Source organism: Equus quagga, chromosome 5, assembly GCF_021613505.1.
Source record: "Equus quagga isolate Etosha38 chromosome 5, UCLA_HA_Equagga_1.0, whole genome shotgun sequence".
NCBI classification, from domain to species: Eukaryota; Metazoa; Chordata; class Mammalia; order Perissodactyla; family Equidae; genus Equus; species Equus quagga.
Genome location: NC_060271.1, coordinates 7877944 through 7900878, shown reverse-complemented (window position 1 = coordinate 7900878; position 22935 = coordinate 7877944). Strand labels below are relative to the sequence as shown.

The 22935-nt window shown below is 37.6% G+C and overlaps 1 protein-coding gene across 4 annotated transcripts in view; it reads right to left on the bottom strand.

Annotated features, from left to right (window-relative positions):
- The window catches only part of EPS15 (epidermal growth factor receptor pathway substrate 15), a 136970-nt gene that overhangs the window by 34059 nt on the left and 79976 nt on the right, over positions 1–22935 (bottom strand). For all 4 annotated transcript variants that reach the window (XM_046660500.1, XM_046660501.1, XM_046660502.1 and 1 more), the window contains exons 13-15: positions 15163–15235; positions 1432–1593; positions 830–1027 (exon numbers count right to left, since the gene is read on the bottom strand). In XM_046660500.1, coding sequence (XP_046516456.1) covers positions 830–1027; positions 1432–1593; positions 15163–15235 — 433 coding nt within the window. The remainder of the gene's footprint in view (positions 1–829; positions 1028–1431; positions 1594–15162; positions 15236–22935) is intronic.

Here is a 22935-nt window from a genome sequence, read left to right as displayed (position 1 = left end):
CCATTTAGGGAAGCCTAGAAATAACAAAGCAAAGAATCTATCCTCTGGACCCACCACAATACTGCACATTTATCTGTATAAAGAACAATTTCCTAATTAAAAAAAATAAAGTTTTTCATGAGCAAAATTACTTTTAGGATTAGAACACAAAAAGGAAGACATCACATTATTATTTATAAAAATAAGCATTACTTACTGAGCATTTATATACCAAACTATGCTAAAATGTCTCACAGGTTTTGCCTCATTTAATCCCTGCAGCAGCACTAGGAGGTAGGGTGCTGTTCACGCTCCACTTTCAAAGATGAGGAATCTGATACTAAGATAATTCAGGCAGTAAGTGGCAGAGCCAGCACTTAAACCTAAACCATCTAACTAGAAACCCCACACTTTTTTTTTTCCTTCTGCTTTTTCTCCCCAAATCCCCCCAGTACATAGTTGTATAATTTAGTTGTGAGTCCTTCTAGTTGTGGCATGTGGGACACCGCCTCAGCATGGCCTAACGAGTGGTGTCATGCCCGCGCCCAGGATCTGAACTAGTGAAACCCTGGGTGGCAGAAGCGGAGTGCGTGAACTTAACCACTCGGCCACGGGGCCGGCCCCAAGCCTACACTCTTAACCATGACTCCAATGATAATCATCAGATGTACAAGTGTATGACAGTTTTAACTCACGACAGGTGACAAGAAACCTATTTGTATAAAATGACTGAAAAAATGAATAATAAACTAGGCAGAGGGAGAAGAAGGAAAAGTTGAGGAAGTATTATTTACTAAAAGGACACATGAGAGCCCATTTGAGTGTATTTCTTGCTGCCACAAAGACTTACTGAACTGATTTCCTGCTGTGAATCTTGCAGGTGCTGCTGAAGAGGTCCCAGCTGAGCCTTCCCTGACTCCACACTCTCCTCCAGTTCTGCTGTCTCTTGTTGTAGGCGATTCAGCTCTTCCCTAGCTTTGGCCAGCTCTTCTTCATAAGTGGAGATCTGCGATTCTTGACTAGTTAATTCAGCTTTCAGAGATGAGATCTGTAATATGGAGGTAAATTGGAAGAAAGGGGGATTAAAAAAAGAAATGTCATTAACATGTTCCATAATGCAATATTTTTATATTTGTTTAGTTTACTATTTTAGTGTTTTTCGATGCATATTTTTGGTAGAAAAGGGCAATTAGGGGACAGTTAGAGGAGAGTAGAAGGCGTGATATACCGTACTTCCAACTAAAATTTGGAAAAATAGTACATTAAGTGCCCTATTTCCCCTAAAGAGGGCCTGTAATTTCTGGATGAACCATGCTCCATTTCCTTCATGTGCCCAAACTGTTGACCAGACCTGCCACCCAACGACAACAAGCAGCAGAGAATGTTTCCATCTTAAGTCAGGAAAAGCAACTAAGGCATAGACACAGACGGCAATCATCAGCCAGACTTTACCAGCTGGGCCTCCTCAGCACATTTCTTTCTGACTTCCTTGAGTTGCTCCTCCAGCTGGGCTTTCTGCTCATCCAGTCCATCAAGGAGTTCCTGTACTTGCTGTTTCTGCGCCTGTAGTTTTTGCAGATTAGTATTCTCCCTTTGAACTTCATCTTGAAGATCCTGAAATAGAAGAAAATTAACGTATTTATATTCTCTTTGGAGGCAGGGGAAGGTTAACAATTTTTAAAAGTTTATCTTGAGGGAAATAAAGTCTAGTCTTACTAAGTACAGTGTTGGTGGGCTGGAGGACTCGCAGCTTTAAATACAATCTTTACTTGAGGACTTCTTCCCTCCACTCCAGATTTAGAAATCCAATTTGCTTACTCAAATCTCTCCTTCAATGTCTGAGGAGCTTCTCTAACACTCAAAAACAGAACTCCTGGCATTTTCCCCCTACATCTTCCCCCTCTTAGCTTCTCTGGCCAAAAAATACAGATCTTCTTTGACTCTTCTCTTCCTCTCACATCTCATCTCCAATCTGTCAAGCAAATCTTGCTGCTTCTTCCTTCAAAATATATTCAGAATTTGACCACTTTTTTCTTCAACCTTGGTCCAAGTCACTTTTCTCTCTCTCCTAGATTGCTGCCTTCTAATGGGTTTCCCTGCTTCCATCCATGCTACCTTTCAGTTTATTTTCAGCACAGCAGCCACTGTTAAAAACCTATGTCAGAAGATGTCACTCCTCTACGCAAAACTCTGCAGTGACTTCCCATCTCCTTTATTGTAAAAACCAAACTCCTTACAGTGGCCCTAACATGATCCCATCTCCTAACTTCTTCTCCTATTGCTTTCTCTCTTGCTCATTCTATTTCAGCCACACTGGCCTCACTGCTGCTCCTCAAACATGCCAGATACACTCCCTTCTCAGGATCTTTCACTGATTATCCCCTCTTCCTAGAAAGTTCCTTCTCCAGGTATCCAGATAGCTCAACCCCTCAACTCTTTCAAGTCTTTGTTCAATTGTTACCTTCTCATTGAGGCCTTCCTCACCACCACCACCCACCACCTCCCTCCCCTAATTCTCCTTCATATATAGCATATAATTTTATTTTCTAGAACAGCTTTGAGAGAATTCACATACCATAAAAATCCCCCATTTAAACGGTATGCAATTCAATGGTTTTTAGTATATTTAGAAAGTTGTGCAACCATCACCACAACAATTTTAGAACGTTTTCATCACTCCAAAAAGAAACTTCATACCCATAAGCAAGTCACTCCCTATTTCCCTCTTGATCACCTCAGACCTAGGCAACTACCAATCTACTTTCTATCTCTATAGCTTTGTCCATTCTGGATGTTTTTTTGAGGAAGATTAGCCCTGAGCTAACATCTGCTGCAAATCCTCCTCTTTTTTGCTGAGGAAGACTGGCCCTGAGCTAATATCAGTGCCCATCTTCCTCTACTTTATTTCTGGGATGCCTACTACAGCATGGCTTGCCAAGTGGTGCCATGTCTGCAGCTGGGATCCGAACCGGTGAACCCTGGGCCACCGAAGCGGAACGTGTGCACTTAACCACTGTGCCACTGGCCTGGCCCCTGTTCTGGATATTTTACATAAATGGAATCATACAACATGTGGTATTTTGTGACTGGCTTCTTTGTGACTTAGCATGTTTTCAAGGTTTATCTGTGTTGGCATAAAAGAATTCTTTTAAACAGCTTTATTGATGTATAACTTACATACCATAAAATTTGCCCATTCTAAGTATACAATTGAAGATTTAGTAAATCTATATAGTTGTGTAATGATCACCACAATCCAGTTTTAGAACACTTCCATCACCTAAAAAGTTCCCTCATACTCTTTTGCAATCAATCCTCATTCCCATTTCAAGCCCCAGGCAACCAATGACCTGCTTTCTGTTGCTATAGTTTTGCCTTTCGTAGAAATTCCACATAAATGGAATCATATAACACGTATTCTACTGCATGTGGCTTCTTATACCTATTTTTGAGATTCATCTGTGTTGTTGCATGTATAAATAGTTACTTTTTATTGCCGAGTAGTATTCCACTGTATGGATATACATTTGATGGACATTTAGATTGCTCCCAGTTTTCGGCTATTATGAATAACAGAGCATATAATTTTTTTCTTCTTGTTTATAGTCTTTCCTTCCACTAGAATGTAAGCTCCACAAGTCCATGGATATTTGAGTTTTGTTCACTGCTGTATTCCCAGTTCCCAGTATACAAGAGGTACTCCATATAAATATTCAGTGAGCAATGAATGCCATCATAAAGACGTCAGCTCTCTCCTAATTAATCTATATATTTCAATGAAAATCCTAACAAGGTTTTTCAAGGGGCATGACAAGCTGATTCTAAAACATATTTGGAAGAACAATGAGAAAAAACAGCATTATAAAATGTTAATGGACTTACCCTACTAGATGTTATAGATTATTGGAAAACTAAAATATTAAGACAGTTTGGTGTTGATGCAAGGATAGACAAAAAGATCAAAGAAACAGAAAAGAGAATTCAGACACAGATGTAGGCATACACAGAAAAAATGATGCGAAGACATGACATTAAAATTAACTGGAGGAAAAGAGAACTAACTATTCAGTAAACAATGCTGGACAAACCCATATGGCAAAAAGGAAAAAAAAAAACTGAAGTAAGTTTCTAAATCATACCAAACTGAAAAATAAATTCCAGCTATATGACAGACCCAAATGTGAAAGACAAAACTCTAAAATGTATAGAAGAAAATACAGATCCCACTGTAAGAAAGAATTTCTTAAAACAAAAAACAACCAACCATTTTGAAAATGCTATATTTATTTATTCATCTAGGTGACAGACCTTATGCTTAATAATAAACGCTACAGAGATTAAAAAAAAATACAATGGGAAATCTCTGTACCTTCTGCTTAATTTTGCTGTGAAGCTAAAACTGCTCTAAAAAAATAAAGTCTATTTTAAAAAGATACAAAGGAGACTGTGGGAGATAGATGAAAGCAGCCACAGCCATTATCATTACTACTATGAAACACAGCAGCCAAGATGGTTTGATTTACTTGTCCTCTGACAATTGGGGTTCCTCATCTGAACCACAGAAAAAGCATTTGAGTGACTATTTTCCCATTCTCCAAAGAATGGTACATTATTATTACCATTGTAGATGCAGAGGAGAGAGGTTAACTCACTATATATAAAGGATTCTGTAGGGAATTAGGACTTAATTCTCTCCAGGAACCACAAGTGAGAAAGATAACTCTAAGTCATGTGTTGACAGGAGGTGGGCAGAGATCTTAAAGAGGGTGAAATAAAACTGCGAACACAAATTCCTAAAAATAACAATATCTTTTCAATAACATACTATTCAAAGACCCCAATAATCATTCATCAGAATAAGAATATAAGAACAATGGAAGAAATACTTATCAGGAGGAGGTCTCTGACTTATTGCACGATTTAGACAAGACAGCAGCATCATCATAATAGTAAACACTTTCAATAGCACTTACAATGCATTAGGTACTGTTTCCGGCTCTTTACATATATTAACTCAATTATAATCCCTACGACAGATCTATGAAGTAGGTCCTATTACTACTCACATTTTATAGATGAGAAAACTGATGTACAGATGTGCCAGTGACTTGTCTAAAGTTATAGTTAACTATAACAAGCGATTGATTCAAACTTGGTTCTCATTCTAGAGTTTGAGTTCTAAAATACTATGCTATATACTGTCTGTAGACAAAATATCTCACATGTGTGTGCCACTATTTTTCAAATACATGTACATGCTTCTGCAATTGAAGAAAACACTGAACAATGCCTTTAATAACTGCTTTTTATCTTGTATTTTCTCAACTGATTAACCTAAAAATACAACTACTATCATGCTGCTTTCTTTACAAAATTTCTGGGGCTGGCCTGGTGGTGTAGCGGTTAAGTTTGTACCTTCCACTTTAGCAGCCCAGCGTTTGCCAGTTCAGATCCTGGGCATGAACCCACACACCACTCATCAAGTCATGCTGTGGAGGCATCCCACAAGGAAGAACTAGAAGGACTTGCAGCTAAGATACACAACTACGTACCGGGGCTTTGGGGAGAAACAAAAAAGAAGAAAGGAGGAAGACTGGCAACAGACGTTAGCTCAGGGCCATTCTCCCTTACCAAAAAGAAAAAACAAACAATAAAGAATTCCTGGGGCCAGCTCTGTGGCCAAGTGGTTAAGTTCATGCACTCTGCTTTGGTGGCCCAGGTTTGCCAGTTTGGATCCTGGGCACGGACCTATGCACTGTTCATCAAGCCAAGCTGTGGCAGCATCCCACACAGAAGAACTAGAATGACCTACAGCTAGGATATACAACTATGTACTAGAGCTTTGGGGAGAAAAAAAGAGGAAGACTGGCAACAGATGTTAACTCAGGGCCAATCTTCCTCACACACACACACATAAAATTCCTTTAAAGAGGCCAACACAATGGATGATCACGAAAGACTCTTCTCATGCTAACATTCCATGAGTCTATGTGATTATCAATTCATAACGGTAAGCTCCACTAGCACTTTATCATTAATTTACCAGCATGCCTAAATTTTTAACCCTGCCTATACTGTTAACTGATCCACACTCAAAATAGAGATATAGCTTTAGAGATGTACCTAGCACTGGTTCTCAATAAATACATGCTGGTCTTCATTTCCAGCCCGCCTTGTTTCATAATCGGTTTTTCTGCCTTTGTTTCTTCGCATTCCAAATGTCCAACTTCCTTAAAAAATAACTCATTGCAAAGGAAATTTCTTTAATCACTCTGCTCTTTCAAAAATATACGATGGTTCCCTCTTATCTGTGGGATGAAGTAAAACTGGCTACAAGACACATTAAAACTTCCAAACTCTGGGCCCCATGTGACCCTTCCTCTTCTTCCACTATCTTTCTCCCTCACATTCGCCTGTGCCTCAGACCCAATAGACCCTCCTCTTTCTCCAAGACGCAATACATTTCAATGTTCCTGTTCCTTTCCTAAGCGATCTCCTCTGCCTGGAATGCCCTTCTACACCATCGCTACCTGGAAACACACTATTCTTTCTTCGAGGCCCAGCCACATCTCCTCTGACCCACCTGGAGCTTCCTTTACCCGTGCTCTGGTGGCAGTTTGTACCCAACCTCTATTACCACACTTACCACATTGTATTATAGCTACCCCTAAATAATAAACTGCTGAAGGAAAGAGCCAATGCCTCATCTTTCTTTGAGGTTCTGCAACCTAGCAGAATGCCTAGCATGTTCCAGACGATCAATTAAGAATGATTTGTAACTATCACAAGGATTCTAGTATCTGAGGGAAACTTTGGAAATGTGCCTGAGGCTGACAGAAAAAAAGGACTTTATATTCTTTTAATATAACGTGAAATGCTTCACTCTGCATTTAAACTATAGCCAAGTACTACTATTAGCCTCAAACTGACCTATGATAAACACTTTTTGTTAAATTAAAATAATACCTAAATTTCTATCCTGATTCAATACTTTTACAGTCATAGACCAAGACTGATCTGACATTTAAAATTTCCATTATATGGGTCAGCCCTGGTGGCCTAGTAGTTAAGTTCAGTGGGCTCTGCTTCAGCCACCCGGGTTCAGTTCCTGGGGGCAGACCTACACCACTCATCTGTCAGTGTCCATGCCATGGAGGTGGCTCACATACAAGAAGACGAAGATTGGTAGCAGATATTAGCTCAGGCAAATCTTCCTCACCAAAAAAGAAAAGAAAAGAAAAGAAAAGAAAATTTCCATCATACAAAAATAACTTTTACTGCATTAGCACGTCACTGTGGCATATACCTTTCTTGTGTTTTCAAGCTTACTTGCTTTTTTACATTATATTAATTGCTATTCTTACCTTTCATGAGGGCAAAACAACAGCTTCATTTTAACACAGTAGCTTGAAAAACCACAGTGGTTTGAAAAATTCTTATAATTCAATTATAAAATATTTTAAAAGAATGCCACCTGCAGATCTAAAGTAATTTTATTAGTTTGGGAATATAATCCATTATAAATACCTTACTTTGTTCATAAAGTTATTATATAGTTTATATATAATGATATGCTGACTAAAAAGCATTTTTTTAAGAATCCTAGGAAACATTTTTTTCTCTTTCAATTAAAAATGTTCAGAGTTGGGAACAGGAAAAATATCTGTTACCTATTCCTATCCTCAAATATTGTAGTCCAATTTCCTACCCTCTCTCAAACCCCAAAGAAAAATGTTGGACCTTCAGATCTCTAATCACATCTAGCCTTTACAATTAGATGTAATTTTGATGTCTGTTTTTATTGCAAATCCAATTAAGAAAAATAAAATTTACCTTAAAAAGGTCATATAATATAAGAAAATGTCTAGGACATAATGCTAATTTTTAAAAGCTGAATACAAAGGCATGTAGAGTATGATCAGAAATAAATATAAAGCCATTTAGGTATATTCATAAAACTACAGCAAAATGTTAACAATGGCTCTCCCTACAACTGTGAAATTGTGGGGTTTTTAAAATAATTTTCTATATTTTACAGGGTTACTAATGGACTCATGTTACTTTCACAATCAGAAAATGTCAAGTTTGCAGTTTTTTAAGAATCACCTCTCTCTCGTAGATTCCTATCAATATAAAAATATACCGATACAACTGAATTTTTATGTAAGAACTACCAATAGTAGGATTTCCTTTAATAAACTGAACAATTTTTCAAAACCAGTATTTTTAGTGAGCCACTTTAAACACATTAGAAGAGGGGTTTATGCAAGAAGAAAGGGAATAAACAAGCCAATGTAATATTTACTCACTCTTGCCCTTTCTCTTCCAAAGAACAAACATATTCACTCACATTTCCCAAGCTCACTTCTTAGCTACAGTAAAAATCTACATAGTAACACAACAGTACAGGCCTTTAAGAGAACGGTTACTGAGAAAATGCCCCACATTAATGATATATTTTCAGCTGGATAGATGTCCATATTAAAATTTATTGTAATTAATGTTTCTCCATGTCTATTTCTAAATATGAGAAAAGAGCTTCTCTAAAAAAATTCCAACACTAATATATACACAAAAGGGTCTTTTCTTTTTCAGGAAGCTGACTTAAAATTATTAAACTACACAAAATCAACATGAACAGATGCAAACACACACACTAACAAGAATAAGAATCAAATTTCACTGCAAAATTACTTGTAGGGCTACCACCACTGCAATGCGATTTCCACATCAATATCAGTATCCAGATATACTTGGCTATTTTATTTTGGTACAGATTTACTTATCCTGAGACTAAGTGAAGGCAACAGACAGACATCTCCCTCCCCAGCCCCCCACCGCTCCACCCGTGACTAGGGCAGTGGTAGGTTCTCCTAGCAAACAATGTCTGCTACTAAAGTAGGATAAATTTCTTTTACCTTAAGGTAGCCCTTTGGGAAAATCCTCTCCTGAATCAGTGCACAACCTCAGTACCATCAAATGCCATCCCACCAAGTGAGTGACTAAAGATGTTTGCAGATGCCTTCCTAGTTATCCTCTATTTTCCATGATCATGCTCTACTTGGCTTCTTGCGCCATCAACAGCAAAAGAAAGGAGGATAGCAGCAATGAGAGAAGGGCAAGAATGAAGTGAACAAGACTACTGTAATACAGTGCCAAGGTTTGTTTTAGAAAAAAACAAAACAAGCAACATTCAAGGTTTCTTGTCTAGAAATCAAGGGATCCTTGAGCTGGGATCTTGGCTTTATTTAAAAAGAAATTTCAAGGAAAATGCCTTGTTTTCTAGAAATCACACAAGTTACTGAAAACAATAAACTCACCCCTACCCCTCCACACTTCATGGTTACGAGGGTAGTGGAAATAAAATTTAAACAAACCCAATAAAAACTCTTTGCTATCTTAAAGAGTAAAATAATTCATTTTAGCAGCCCAAGTCAGTAGTACAACTGAAGAAGCAGTAAACCTATGAAATATTAGCAATGTGAATAAATTTGCATTTGTTTCATATAAAATACAAAGTAAAAGTAAGCAAACAAGGACACTAATTTATGAACAAAACACTTACTTAAAAAAAACCCCAAAGCATATATACAGACAGGTACTTATGCTAGTATAGCTATACATGAAGAATTATTAAAGAGAACAAGGGGAATTTTAAGTATCTCGGTAATCTTACAGAAAATGCTAACCATTTAATTGATTTTTTTTAAAGCTCTATAGACTAATCCAAAGCTAGAAATAATCAGGTACATTTATTATGTTGGCCTAATTTTCAAAATGGAAGTAATACGCATATTCTTAACATAAAAAAGTATTAAATGTAGAGCAAGATGTTGAAGTCAAAGAACAGAAAAGGAGTCTAGCAAACTGGGGTGGGTGTTAGAAAAGCTCACTAACAACCTGCCTTTATTTCCCAGTCATACGCTTCCCAGCATGTTCTAAGAACATTACTGCTAGGAAAAGAATGTTGAGCTCATGTATCTAATTTTATTTCCACCCAAAATAAGTCATCCCTCTCATCTAAGAAAAAAAACTAAGTGAATTAAAATGAAAAAAACATGGACAATTACTATGAATTACTGGATCTTATTGATAAAGTATAAATAATTGGGAGTTTCTTTTGCATGAGGGCAGTTAGAACAATATGGAAAAGTCTGACTCTTCATCATACCTACTGTGCTCCCAATTCTTTCTGCCTGTGATGTCTGGGTGCACCTTGTCTTATTTTTAATTTCATGCACAAAATTGAAGTTTATTCATTTCTATTGTCAACAGCTTCCTTAAATTTACCTCCATCTAACAACATATTACCAAAAACAGTGAAAGATATTATCTAAGTTATAATTTCTAAGCTAAAGAACTCACAACATAGGCTGGAAGATATTGGAATCTATATACATACACACTGAACCAGCACAATAAGGTCACACACTGCAGAGGTCATATAAGTGTATGGACACTCCTCTGGGAGTTCCAACACAGGAAAGACCGGTATAGACTGAAGGGACAGAGAAGGGAAAGTTTTAGAGAAGTGGTGGGATTTGAGCTGGGCTTTCAGGCCTGGGCAGAATTCACATAAGCAGGGAGGTAGGGAACATTCTAGATTTGGGAATAAGAAAGAGAATGTGTATAGCACACAGTTCAGAGGTAGACAATCAAAAAGTAAAGTAGTACAGGGCCGGACCGTTGGCGCAGCAGTTAAATTCGCACATTCCGCTTCAGTGGCCCAGGGTTTGCCAGTTCGGATCCCAGGTGCGGACATGGCACTGCTCATCAAGCCATGCTGTGGTAGGCGTCCCACATATAAAGTAGAGGAAGATGGGCAAGGATGTTAGCTCAGGGTCAGTCTTTCTCAGCAAAAAGAGGAGGACTGGTGGCAGATGTTAGCTCAGGGCTAATCTTCCTCAAAAATAAATAAATAAATAAAGTAGTACAAGAGGAGGGTTTGTATCTCATCTTTTTTTCTACCTCCAATATAACCATGAGGTATGACATCCTTCCATCATTAACAGTGGCGATGGGTAGCAGTAAGGATTTTCACATTTGAGAGTCATGACACTAAAACTGGTTTAGGAAGAAAGGGAAGAAGAGGATGGGTTAAGCACTTATAACCTGACTTTAAAATTTTAGATGTTAGGTGATAAGGTGACAGTAGTGAGAAAGAAAAACACTGACAGAAATAGGAAGTTCAAAATTGAAGCCAATTTTTTTCAACAAGATGAGACTCATTTTAGACATACTGACTTTGAAATGATAAACACCAAAGTGCCTAACTGGAGATATGAGACTGGCACTCAGGAGAGTTGAGGGCTTGATAAATATCTGGGAGCCATCAGCATATGGATGACAGAGGGTATGGAAAAGGAAGGAAAGGAGACGGTGAGGAAGGGAGAGAATATGTCAGTCAGTCCCTAGCAAAGGCAACAAAACCAAAGGGTCAGAGAGGCAGGAGAATATGTAGGAGAGTGCAATCCAAGAAAGCAGTAATCAATGCAGGAAGGACCAACGGATTTGGCCTTCTGATTACTGCCAGTCCTGGAGAGAAATATTAAAGTAGAATGGCATAGTAAACAGCAGATTAAATAGGGTTAACGAAAGGATAGGAAGGGAAAAATGGCCACACAAAGCAAAAAAAAAAGAAAAAAGAAAAATATGTTGGTAGCTAAAGTGGCAGCAATATCAAAAACAAAAACAAACAAATGAGTATTTTCAAATTGGAGTCCTATGTGCAGAGAGCCCTATGTGAAGACAGAAGTCAGAGAAGAAAGAGCTTGACGATGAAGGGAGAGTAAAAAGGAGATGACAGTAGTGTACAGAAAACTACTACCAATTAGAGCATTTACTGAACTCTTACCTGGTGGTGCCAATCACTCTGTGAGGCACTTTATCCACATTATTTCATTTTGTTCTTACGGCAACCCTAAGCATTTGGCATTTTTATTATGCCACGCTGCAGAAGAGAAAACTAACGAGTAGAGTGCTTAAATTACTTACTTAGGATCACAAACCTAGGAAGAGCCAGAACCACAAACTGAATTCAAGTTTCTGATATCAAGTTGTTCCTAACAACTCCTACGCAAAACTGAAGAAAGCATACATATGAGGATGAATTCCTAAATATTTGTTGACTTCTCAGAAGAAACATTTTAATAAAATTGTATAAGGCAGTTTAAGGTAGAAAAGTATATGGGTCTACCTTTTCCCTTTCACAACAACAAAAAAGCCCAAACCATAAACATTTGAGATACAATGGCCTTTTATAGTTTTAACCCCCTTGGATCACTTTGGGCCTAATTTCTGCATAGAACTTGATGAACTAGCAGTGTACCTCAAATGTGTTAATGGTGATCGTCTCATGAAATAACATTTGAAGTTAATCACTGGTTTGGTCTTCAAGAAAAAAATCTTGAACTGAAAATTATCAAGATGGTAGAACATGGGAATATAGACAGGAAACAAAAACTTAGAAACTTTTGTAGCAGATTTTCTAATTTAATTGGATTAGGAAGACTAATAGAAATGAAAAGCAAACAAAAAAGAACTAGTCTTTGGTGCTTTGGTCACATCTAAAGAGGCTTTGAAAGTTTGATTTCTGTGCTTGAGATATGAGCTCATATAATCATTATCTGTGACTTTATAAATATGGAAAAAAGCAAGAACACTCAGAAAAGCCAAGTTTGGATAGGAAGACTCTCACGGATAGGTCAAAATTCCCTTACTTCTCCCCTGATGTCTTCATTTTGGCATTTCTCATTAGCACCTACTAGAAAATAGGGTCAAAAAGAAGCAGTGAAATACAAATTCTTTGATTCTGCTATTTATTAACAGCTCCAGTAAACTACCTTTTGCCATAGAAATTAGAAAATAAGCACTAGGAGCTGGAGTTACTTACAGATTTTAATTATCTACATTATGCCTAGACTGTGTGTCATTATCAAAGGGTAAATCAGAGTTAACTCAATAGGTAACGAAATCCACTTACTACCACTTCTGGTAAGTTGTTTGGTGCTTCAGAAAATTGAAAATGATCACTAAAAGAAGTTTCAATTACTTGTATATGTCAACTATCCATGTCATTCTTCATCTACTGTCTCATTACCATGGATAATACAGAGACACTTGTATTGGGGTGGAATGACTAATAAATCTACTAATGCAAAACTTTAATCCAATGTTCTTTTTCAATGAACTTATGTTCAACAACTACCACTTGGTCTGTACTAACCATACTCCAAGATGCCTTTTATTTACAGCGCCCTATGCAGAAACATTCAACAACTTGGACTTCCTCTGCCAATCATACATTTTTAATTTAGCGGAGCTTAAGATTTAACATATATCTTATCATCACCACTAAGTAAAGAAAGACAAGCAAATCATGAAGAAATTTTTTTTTTTTAAAGATTGGCACCTGAGCTAACATCTATTGCCAATCTTTTTTTTTTTTCTGCTTTTTCTCCCCAAATCCCCCAAGTACATAGTGTGTATTTTAGTTGTGGGTCCTTCTAGTTGTGGCATGTGGGACGCTGCCTCAACGTGGCCTAATGAGTGGTGCCACGTCCGCGCCCAGGAACCGAACTGGCGAAACCCTGGGCCGCCGAAGTGGAGAGCGCGAACAACCACTCAGCCACGGGGCCAGCCCCACGAAGAAATTTTGACTGACAACAAAACTCCTATAATTATAAGAAATCAGATATTCAACGATAGCATTTAGCCCGAAAGGAACAATGTAAATTTTAATGTTCTTCTAAACTGGCTATTTAAATTCACATCCTCAAAAGATGCAGCAGGGAAAAATCAACAGGTAAATGTAAACAAATAATGAAATATTATCTATCGCAAAAACCTTTGTACTTTGAAATATTATCTGGCTAAACTTAGAAGCTGTCCAAGATTATATCAGTAACTATATCTCTTCATATTGAAAAAACTTCTGTATATTATTTTCTCTTTCATTCTTAAACTATTTTCACCAATGACTTTTGCATTTCTTAAGAAACTCAAAAATTGCACAAAAATAATGTAATGAGGTAACCACCTTTCATCTCATTGCCACAAAGAAAAATATATTAGTGATGATCTCCTGACTTTAGCATCACTTTAGCATCAATTTAGGAAAATTCCAGAATATATAATATATGCAGTCATCCAATAAGAGAATCAACTTCCAACAAGAAGTCTCTCTGGCTGCTTCCTCATTCTCTCAGTAAATCATTCTCCCCACCATAACACAGTCCATCTAATTGACAATCTCCAGTGAATGTCCTACTTCAAAACAAAACAATGGACCTAATAATTTAGAGCTTTCACCCATTTAAAACTATCAAGATAAGCAGGGAAATCCAACACGCAAATAGCATGTTAAGAAATGCCGATTCATGAGCTCTTACTGGCAACTGCTGCCAAGGCTTCTACACCCAACCTCCTATATGTGCTGGTGCAGCATTCAGGAAACGGTGCCCCAATAACATGGTCACATGCACTGCTTACTGCTCTAAAGGCAACACTGCCCAATTTTTTATGCTTTTAATGTCTGAAATACCCCTTTTTGTATCATTTCCCAATCAGAAACTGAAGTTTTCCTGTCTCTTCTATTTGTAAAATGAAGCTACTTAACCCAGCACTTAGTGAAAATCAATTAAATCTCTTTATGTCAAAGTTTAAGATATCCTGGCTGCTAAGCAACTTATATAACACTATTTTAAATTGTTCCATATCATTTCTCACCCTACTAGTATTATGAGAAACAGTACTTTAAAATAGTGGGTCTCCTAGCTAAAAAAAACTCACATCCATGAAAAAGCAATTTGCGTTTTTATGATGATGATGATGATGACGATGATCTCACCCATTTATTTTTATTGGTGTAATAATATTTACATTTAAGTCATTCAAACTTACCTTTAATGATATAACATGCAAGTAAATATTACCTTAAAAATACTTTTAAAACTAGAAATTTATGCTGAAAAATACTGCTTTCTCATTGCAGTGTAATCTTCACAGGCCAGAATTCAGAGAAAAACAATCATTTTGCAAAAGACAAATATTTATACCACATAAATCATAGGTATTCCCTTGACTTACTCATCAATACCACAACCATCACATAGTAAATCACCCTATACATTTAAAATGAATCCTAAGTCAGAAACGAAATACCGAATTTTACAGTTCACATACCTGAACCTCGCTTGTCCTCTGTTTAATAGTATCTTCTTTCTCCTTAAGGTCCTGTTCCACATTATTCTTTTCCCTAGAAGACCAGCAAACAATGCAAGAATATTTGAGAACATCAGCTACAGCCGGTATGGTTATCCATCCTCCTAATCCTGAATCGCTTTTTAAATACATAGTGAAACATTCAATTCTTAAATGAAGGGCAGATTTTCTACCCTCTTTTAATTATTTATGGAATAGAAATCAATATAAGCTCTGTTAGTGAAAAAAAAACCAAAACAAAACCGCTTTCTCACTAAAATGTGGTGAAAAGAGAATAGATTAAAAAAAGACAAGGAGAAATATAATCAATGAAACACTCAGGTTTCACTGATCTCACGGTTGCTATGGAAATGCTGTCCAATGAAAATTGCTGGTGGAATAAAGGAGGGGCTGCATCAGTTCTGTAAGCTTAACCCTTAAGAACACTGTCAAATTAAATGAAAATGGCTAATAAAAACATGAACAATATTAAAGAAAAGGACACTTACTGAAGTGTTAATTTCCCCTTAAATCACTGGTGTGCACCAATTTTAGAATGAAACTACATAGAGAAAATGGAAAAGATTGCCAATACACAGGCCATTTGCTCCATCAAACACCACATCTGTTCAAAAAAGCTATTTTAGGACCACCTATCAATCTCAATTGATCGAATATATAAAATAATGTATATAAGTAAAAAAAACCAATCACATTTAGTATTTATCTCTTTCTACTCTTCAGATCAAACATGCTAGGATCCACTTTGACTTTGAAACATCATCTAAATTCTTACATGGTTCCATCAAAGCTGGATTCCTAATGAAAGAATCCTATGCAACCTTAGGTTCAGAATTACAAAATAAAGCTATTTCTTCTGATTTCATAAATTTAACTGCCTGTTTGTACGGAAATCTCTCTCTCTCACACACACACACACAGAGTCTTTCTTCACTTTCTTTTCTCTTCCACAAAATGAGAGAAAAAGCCATAGAACTCTGCAGCAACACATTTTTGGGTAGGGGAAAGGCAACAGGAAGAAGGGAGGATGGCATTCAAGAGCCCTCCAGACTAGTACCACAGAGTTTCTCCTTAGAGCTTCATGACAATATTTCAGTTTTGTCCCAGACATAACCCAAACATAAGCTCAGGCTCCATTAAGCTGTAGCATATAAGAAAGTGATAAAATTATACCAAATGAGATGCTTAAGGGACAACCTCATGCTACATTTATATTTTTCACCTTTTTTAAGTGAGATTTTTAAATGTACACAAAAATCAAATGTTTTGGATATGTAGACACAATGTTCTTAAGATTTGTACGGGAGAAAAAAAGCACAAGAATAAAGCTATTTGTACACTGTTACTTTTTTTTTTAAAGCAAGCTCCTAATTTTATTTTTTATTTTATTTTATTTTTTGAGGAAGATTAGCCCTGAGCTAACATCTGCCACCAATGGTGCTCTCTTTGCTGAGGAAGACTGACCCTGAGCTAACATCCGTGCCCATCTTCCTCTACTTTATATGTGGGACGCCTGCCACAGCATGGCTTGACAAGCAGTACGCAGGCCCGCACCTGGGATCCAAACTGCCGAACCCTGGGCCAAGAAAGCGGAACATGTGAACTTAACCACTGCACCATCGGGCCTGACTCTGTACACTATTACTTTTAAATACTTCAGATGGCCAAGGAGCTCCCTAACCGTTGGTCAGATGGGTCCCAATGTGGGTCACGATGTCGTGGAGATTTTAAAGAGTCCCTTACCATACAAATCATTGTTGCAGCCCGTTCCCCCCATACCTCAATCTACTTACTATGCAAAGGTCATTCCCCACTTACAGCTCTTATAAAATTAGGTAAAACAGAAAAACACAGGAAGAAAAATCTAAATATACTCCACAAATCCTGCAAGCTCAATCTTGGAAATGTTTTCTTTCCTCCTTATGTGAGCAGAAGAGTGTTTTCAGTCCTGCTGCAGCATGTCAGAGAGAAGTCACATGAAAACCTAGCCCCCTCCCTGCAGCCCAAATCCTCAGAGCATTCCACACAAGGTCCATATCAATCCAGCTCCTTGTTTCCCATGGTAGATAACAAAAATAGAAAACCTTAGATGGTATCATAGATCAGCACTGCACACACTAACGTACATGTTTGTATTCAATCCTTTCTGCTCCACTGTGAACTGCTGTTACCGACAGTGTCTGCTCAGAAGAGCAAGTGTGCGTGTAGGAAAACAGGGCTGCAAGAAGGCAGCGACCTGACTTAACGAAGCCAAGACTGAAGAACGGGAGAGCAAAAGAAGGAAGCTCACTTGGTAAAAAAGGAAAACAGATTACAAAGGATTCTCAGCTCTAACCAGGAAACCCAGTCTATGATCGGGCAAAATGGAGGAAGCTTAGAAAGTATAAATTGCTCTTCGTAATTTTGTGTGTTTGAGGGGTGGGGAGCAGTGGAGATGTCCCCAAACATATTCTGAAGATCACTGCCAACTAAATAAAATATAGGAATCTTTAGGCATTAATTTCTCTTAGTATTAAGATCAATTAAATTTAATTTTTGATCCACTTTCATCTAGTAAAATTCTGACCTCATAAGAATTCCTTTTATTACCAAAACCAAGCAGCATAACATACAGTACTAAATAGAAAACTTAAAAAAATAAATAAAATGTTATATTATTTTCTATAAAAAACATTACAATTGAAAATTTATCCTATAATCAGACTGAAAATCAAATAATTTTCTCAGTAATTTAGATTAAACTTCAGAAACACCAAATTGTTGTTCTGTGATATTTCAGAGACTCTTAACCTCTATAGCTATCCTTCTCATTTCAGGCAAGTAAAAGTATCTAAACACACACTGACATGCACTAAGGATGCTTGTCCATATTTCTTACATTCTCCTCTTTTTCAACTAACACATATATTTTTCTAAAGGTGATAGATGCATAACTATACAAAGCACTCTGTTTAACATTAGTAACTTAAAAACTTAATTCTTTCCAGATTCCATACCACAACAAAAAATAATAATTAGATGTAGTTTCCTAAGGAGCCCACCAATATATGTGGATAAGACAGACATAAGATATATTTCAAAAATAGCTGTGTAAGGATTTTGCCCAAAGCAAAATGGATATGAGAAAAAGCTACTGTCTTCACCTTAGTAATGCCTAGAAAAGGAAAAAGAAATATTCCACACACCCTCTATCTTAGACTATCTTCTTGGCCCTATTCACTCCCAAGATGCTGGCACATTCTGAGAAATACAAAGCCATCAAGAAGGGCCCGGGATAGAGCTCCCTGGTGTTTCAAAGGCTGACTGCTCTGTGGATCCTTGTATCTGAATCAGCAAGGAAAGCAAAGCCCCAGCCATGCTTTCAGAAGCCTAAATTTGATAACTGCATAAACCTACTATGAAGTAGTCAGAAGCTATTCACAAGGGCAGTCAGGCTCAGACCTGAGTCCATGCAACTCACTTCCTTCCAAGGCTCTGTTTATGGGAAAAAAGGAATGAGCAGTCTGTCTTAATTTTGATATAACACTAACGTTGTTAGAGAAACAAGATTAAGTCACCTTTAAAGTCCTTCCCAGATATACAGTTTTATGTCTTTTTTTCTAAACATAAGCATTTATTATTTTCCAACCAGAAAATAATAAAAACTAGAAACTAGCTGGAATCTGAGAAAGTTGTGAAATTCACAAAGGCATATTTTTCAGTCCTGAAACTTATTTATAAAAATTCTTTTGGGCACATTTAACCCAAAGGATGCTCTTATTAAGCAGCTTAACTGCCAATAAATCTCTCTAACAAGCCAACAAAGAAAAGCATGCAATTCTTATCATGTAGTCTTCAGTAAGGCAGATGTGTCTTAGGGAGAGCAAGAAAATGGGACTAAAGCCAGAGACCTGGGTTCTAATTTGGCTCTGCCATCAAATAGTTTTTCTGAATCTGATTAGGTCACATAACCTTTCAAAGTCTCAGTCTTGTTTTTCATTAGGCAGATGCTGACTAATCTCTCTACTGTCTTAAGATGTGCAGGGTGAAATGTACAAGATGTCATGTAATTATGAAAAAGCAGGCTTTGAGCCTATGGTGTGGTTCACTTTTACTCACAATATTAACATTGCTTAGAATTGTAAATAACATTGATAGGGTAATTTTTTAATTTTTTAAAAGGAATTATGGGGGGCTGGCCCGGTGGCATAGCGGCTAAGTTCGCATGCTCCGCTTTGGCAACCTGGGGTTCACAGGTTCGGATCCTGCACGTGGACCTACACACTGCTCATCAAGCCATGCTGTGGGAATGTTTGTGAAGGAGGTGAGACTTGAGCTAAGCCTTGCAGGAAAGAATGAATGTTGGGTAAAAAAATGGCATTTCAAATGCGAGGGAGAGCTTACGCAAGAAAGCACAGAGGATGTCAGCAAAATGGAAGACTAAGAGGTAGACTAAGAAAATTTCCCAAATTTGACAAATTACACAAATCTACACTGCAAGAAGCTCAATGAACTCCAAGCAGGAAAACCCAAAGAGATCCACACTGAGACACATGATAATCAAACCTTTCAAAGCCAAAGACAGAAAGAATCTTGAAAGCAGTAAGAAGAGAACTTGTCTGAGGCCTGCCCAGTGGCGCAGCGGTTAAGTGTGCACGTTTCGCTTCTCAGCGGCCCAGGGTTCGCCAGTTCGGATCCCAGGTGCGGACATGGCACCACTTGGGAAAAGCCACGCTGTGGTAGGCGTCCCACGTATAAAATAGAGGAAGATGGGCAGGGATGTTAGCTCAGGGCCAGTCTTCCTCAGCAAAAAGAGGAGGATTGGCAGTAGTTAGCTCAGGGCTAATCTTCCTCAAAAAAAAAAGAAAAGAAGAACTTGTCTCATACATACAAGGGATCCTTAATAAGATTATCTGGATTTCTCAGGAGAAATCTTTAAGGCAAGAAGGCAATGGGATGATATATTTAAAGTGCTGAAAGAACAAAATTGTCAACTGAAAATATTCTGGCAAAACTGTCCTTCAGAAATGAGGAGGAAATTAAGATATTCCCAGATAAACAAAAGCTGAGGGACTTTATTACCATTAGACTTGTGCTACAAGAACTGGTAAAGGGAATCCTTCAGGTTGAACTGAAAGGATGCTATTAGACAGTAACTTGAAGCAATATAAAGATATAAAGACTTCTAGAGAAGGTAAATACACAGGGGAAAAAACCTCAGTATTATTGTAATTTTGGGTTGCGACTCCCATTTATATTTTCTATAGGATTTAAAAGACAAACACGGGGCTGGCCTGGTGGCACAGTGGTTAAGTTCACATGCTTCACTTCAGTGGCCTGGGGTTCACTGGTTTGGATCTCTGGTGTGGACTGCTTATCAAGCCATGCTGAGGCTGTGCCCAAGATGGGCACAGACGTGAGCTCAGGGCCAGTCTTCCTCAGCAAAAGAGGAGGATTGGCAGCAGATGTTGGCTCAGGGCTAATCTTCGAAAAACAAAAAAGACAAATGCATACACATAGCTACAAATCTCTATTAGTGCATATACAATGTATAAAGATGTAATTTACGACATCAATAACAAAGTGGGAGGACAGAGCTCAAAGGGTAGAATTTTGCATGTGATTAAAGTTAAGTTGATATCAAGTCCAAGTAAATCACTCAATTTGGGATGATAAAGTTCTGGAGATGAAAAGTGGTAACAACTGCACAATAACGTGAATGCACTTAATGCCACTGAAATATACACTTAAAATGGCTAAAATGGTAAACTTTATGCTATGTATATTTTACCAAAATAAAAAAATCAATGAAAAAGAAAAAAGCAGAGAGGTGAGAAAATTCTGTAGGCTAATTTATCTAGGATGGAGGGTTCATGTGTGTTAAAAAAAGTTGGAATGGTAGAGCAGGGTAAGATTACAAACAAACTTCCGTACTAGGTAAAGAAATATAGACTTTCAATATGCAGGCAATGGGAGTCCCTAAGGTTTCTGAGCTGTGCTTTTCGGAACTCTGAATGGCATTATTTAGCAACATGACTCTTCCTTCTCTGCTGGCTTCTGCTCTGTGGAAGCAGAAGGAAGCAGAGGCCCTTATTCCTCAGAAAGCTGATGACAACTGCTGGAAAGGCAATAAAACACTCTGACTCTGCTTATCGTAGGAACTGTCAAAAGTCTTGAGCTAGATTAGAGTAACAACTATAGACAGTTGATGAGAAAGCCTTGCCTTGTAATTCAAACCATCTGAAAGTCAGATGGTCTTTCATTCTAAGAATTCTTGTTGAGTTGATAAAAACTTAAAGTTTGAAAGTAAAGATACTGATTTGTACCTTAAGTTTTTCTCTAAAAGATGCCTTAATTATATAATCTCTATATGACTGTGTATTTCATTCTTTCAACAAATAGCTATTGAATATCTACTATATGCCAAACAAAATTAAAGTTGGGCTCCTACTTATAATTTGCTGGAAAACAAACACAGCCATTAATTGTAAAACCGTAAGATAAATGCCATAAAAGTTTAAGCGCCTACGGTACTATGGGAATAACTAAACTTCTTAGTCCTGTTCTAATAAGTTTTATTTTTGAAAAATAAGTCAGAAAATATATTCATGGGCATAAATTATCAAAAAGACGGCCTGGGGTGCCAGCCCATGGGTGAGTAGCGGTTAAAAGTTCCTCACACTCTGCTTTGGCAGCCCAGGGTTCACAGGTTCGGATCCCGGGTACAGATGTACTCCACTCATCAGCCATGCTGTATAGGCATCCCACATATAAAGTAGAGGAAGATTGGCACAGATGTTAGCTCAGGGCTAATCTTCCTCAAGCAAAGAAGAAAAAAGAAAAGAGGAGGATTAGCAATGGATGTTAGCTCAGGGTAAATCTTCCTCACCTAAAAAAAAAGAAAGAAAGAAAGAAAGAGAGCCTAACTGGAGTCAGTAAAAACTCAAAATTTGGGGTGTGGCTCACATGACCACTGCCCTGTCAGTGGCAGGATCCAAAATTATATGTTCATTCTTTAAAGAGGGAAATAAAAGTTTATTTTGCAAACCCCAAATAATTAATTTTTTCTACTTACCTAGCAGCACAAAATAAGATGAAAAAACTAAAAAGAAAAGAAATTTAAAACTAGGCCTTAGTTTTCTTCTCTCTTTTTTTTTTTTTTTTTGAGGAAGATTAGCTCTGAGCTAACATCTGCTGCCAATCCTCTTTTTGCCAAGGAAGACTGGCCCTGAGCTAACATCCATGCCCATCTTCCTCTACTTTATATGTGGGACACCTACCACAGCATAGCTTGCCAAGCAGTGCCATGTCTGCACCCAGGATCCAAACTGGTGAACCCCAGGCCGCCAAAGTGGAACGTGTGCACTTAACCACTGCGCCACCAGGCCAGCCCTCTTAGTTTTCATAATTATAAAATAGGGATAATAAAGTTGATGGGGAGGACTAATTTATATTACATCTAGAAAGACCTGAGCACAATGCCTAGCACACAATAAGTGCTTAACAAATGTCAGCTATACTATTACCATTATACTATTTACTTGTACAAAAGTACAAGATTTACTGGCTTTTTGAAAAGTTGTGATCCAGTATCCAGAATGATGGCACTTAGGACTTAAATATGTTGGTAGAGACTCCTAAATCCTTTAAGCAGTGAAATTTTCTTTGTAGCTATTTTTGTCTCCCAAAGATATACTATAACACATCTTAAAAATTACTGCTTTCTTGGGGCCTGCCCCGTGGCTAAGTGGTTAA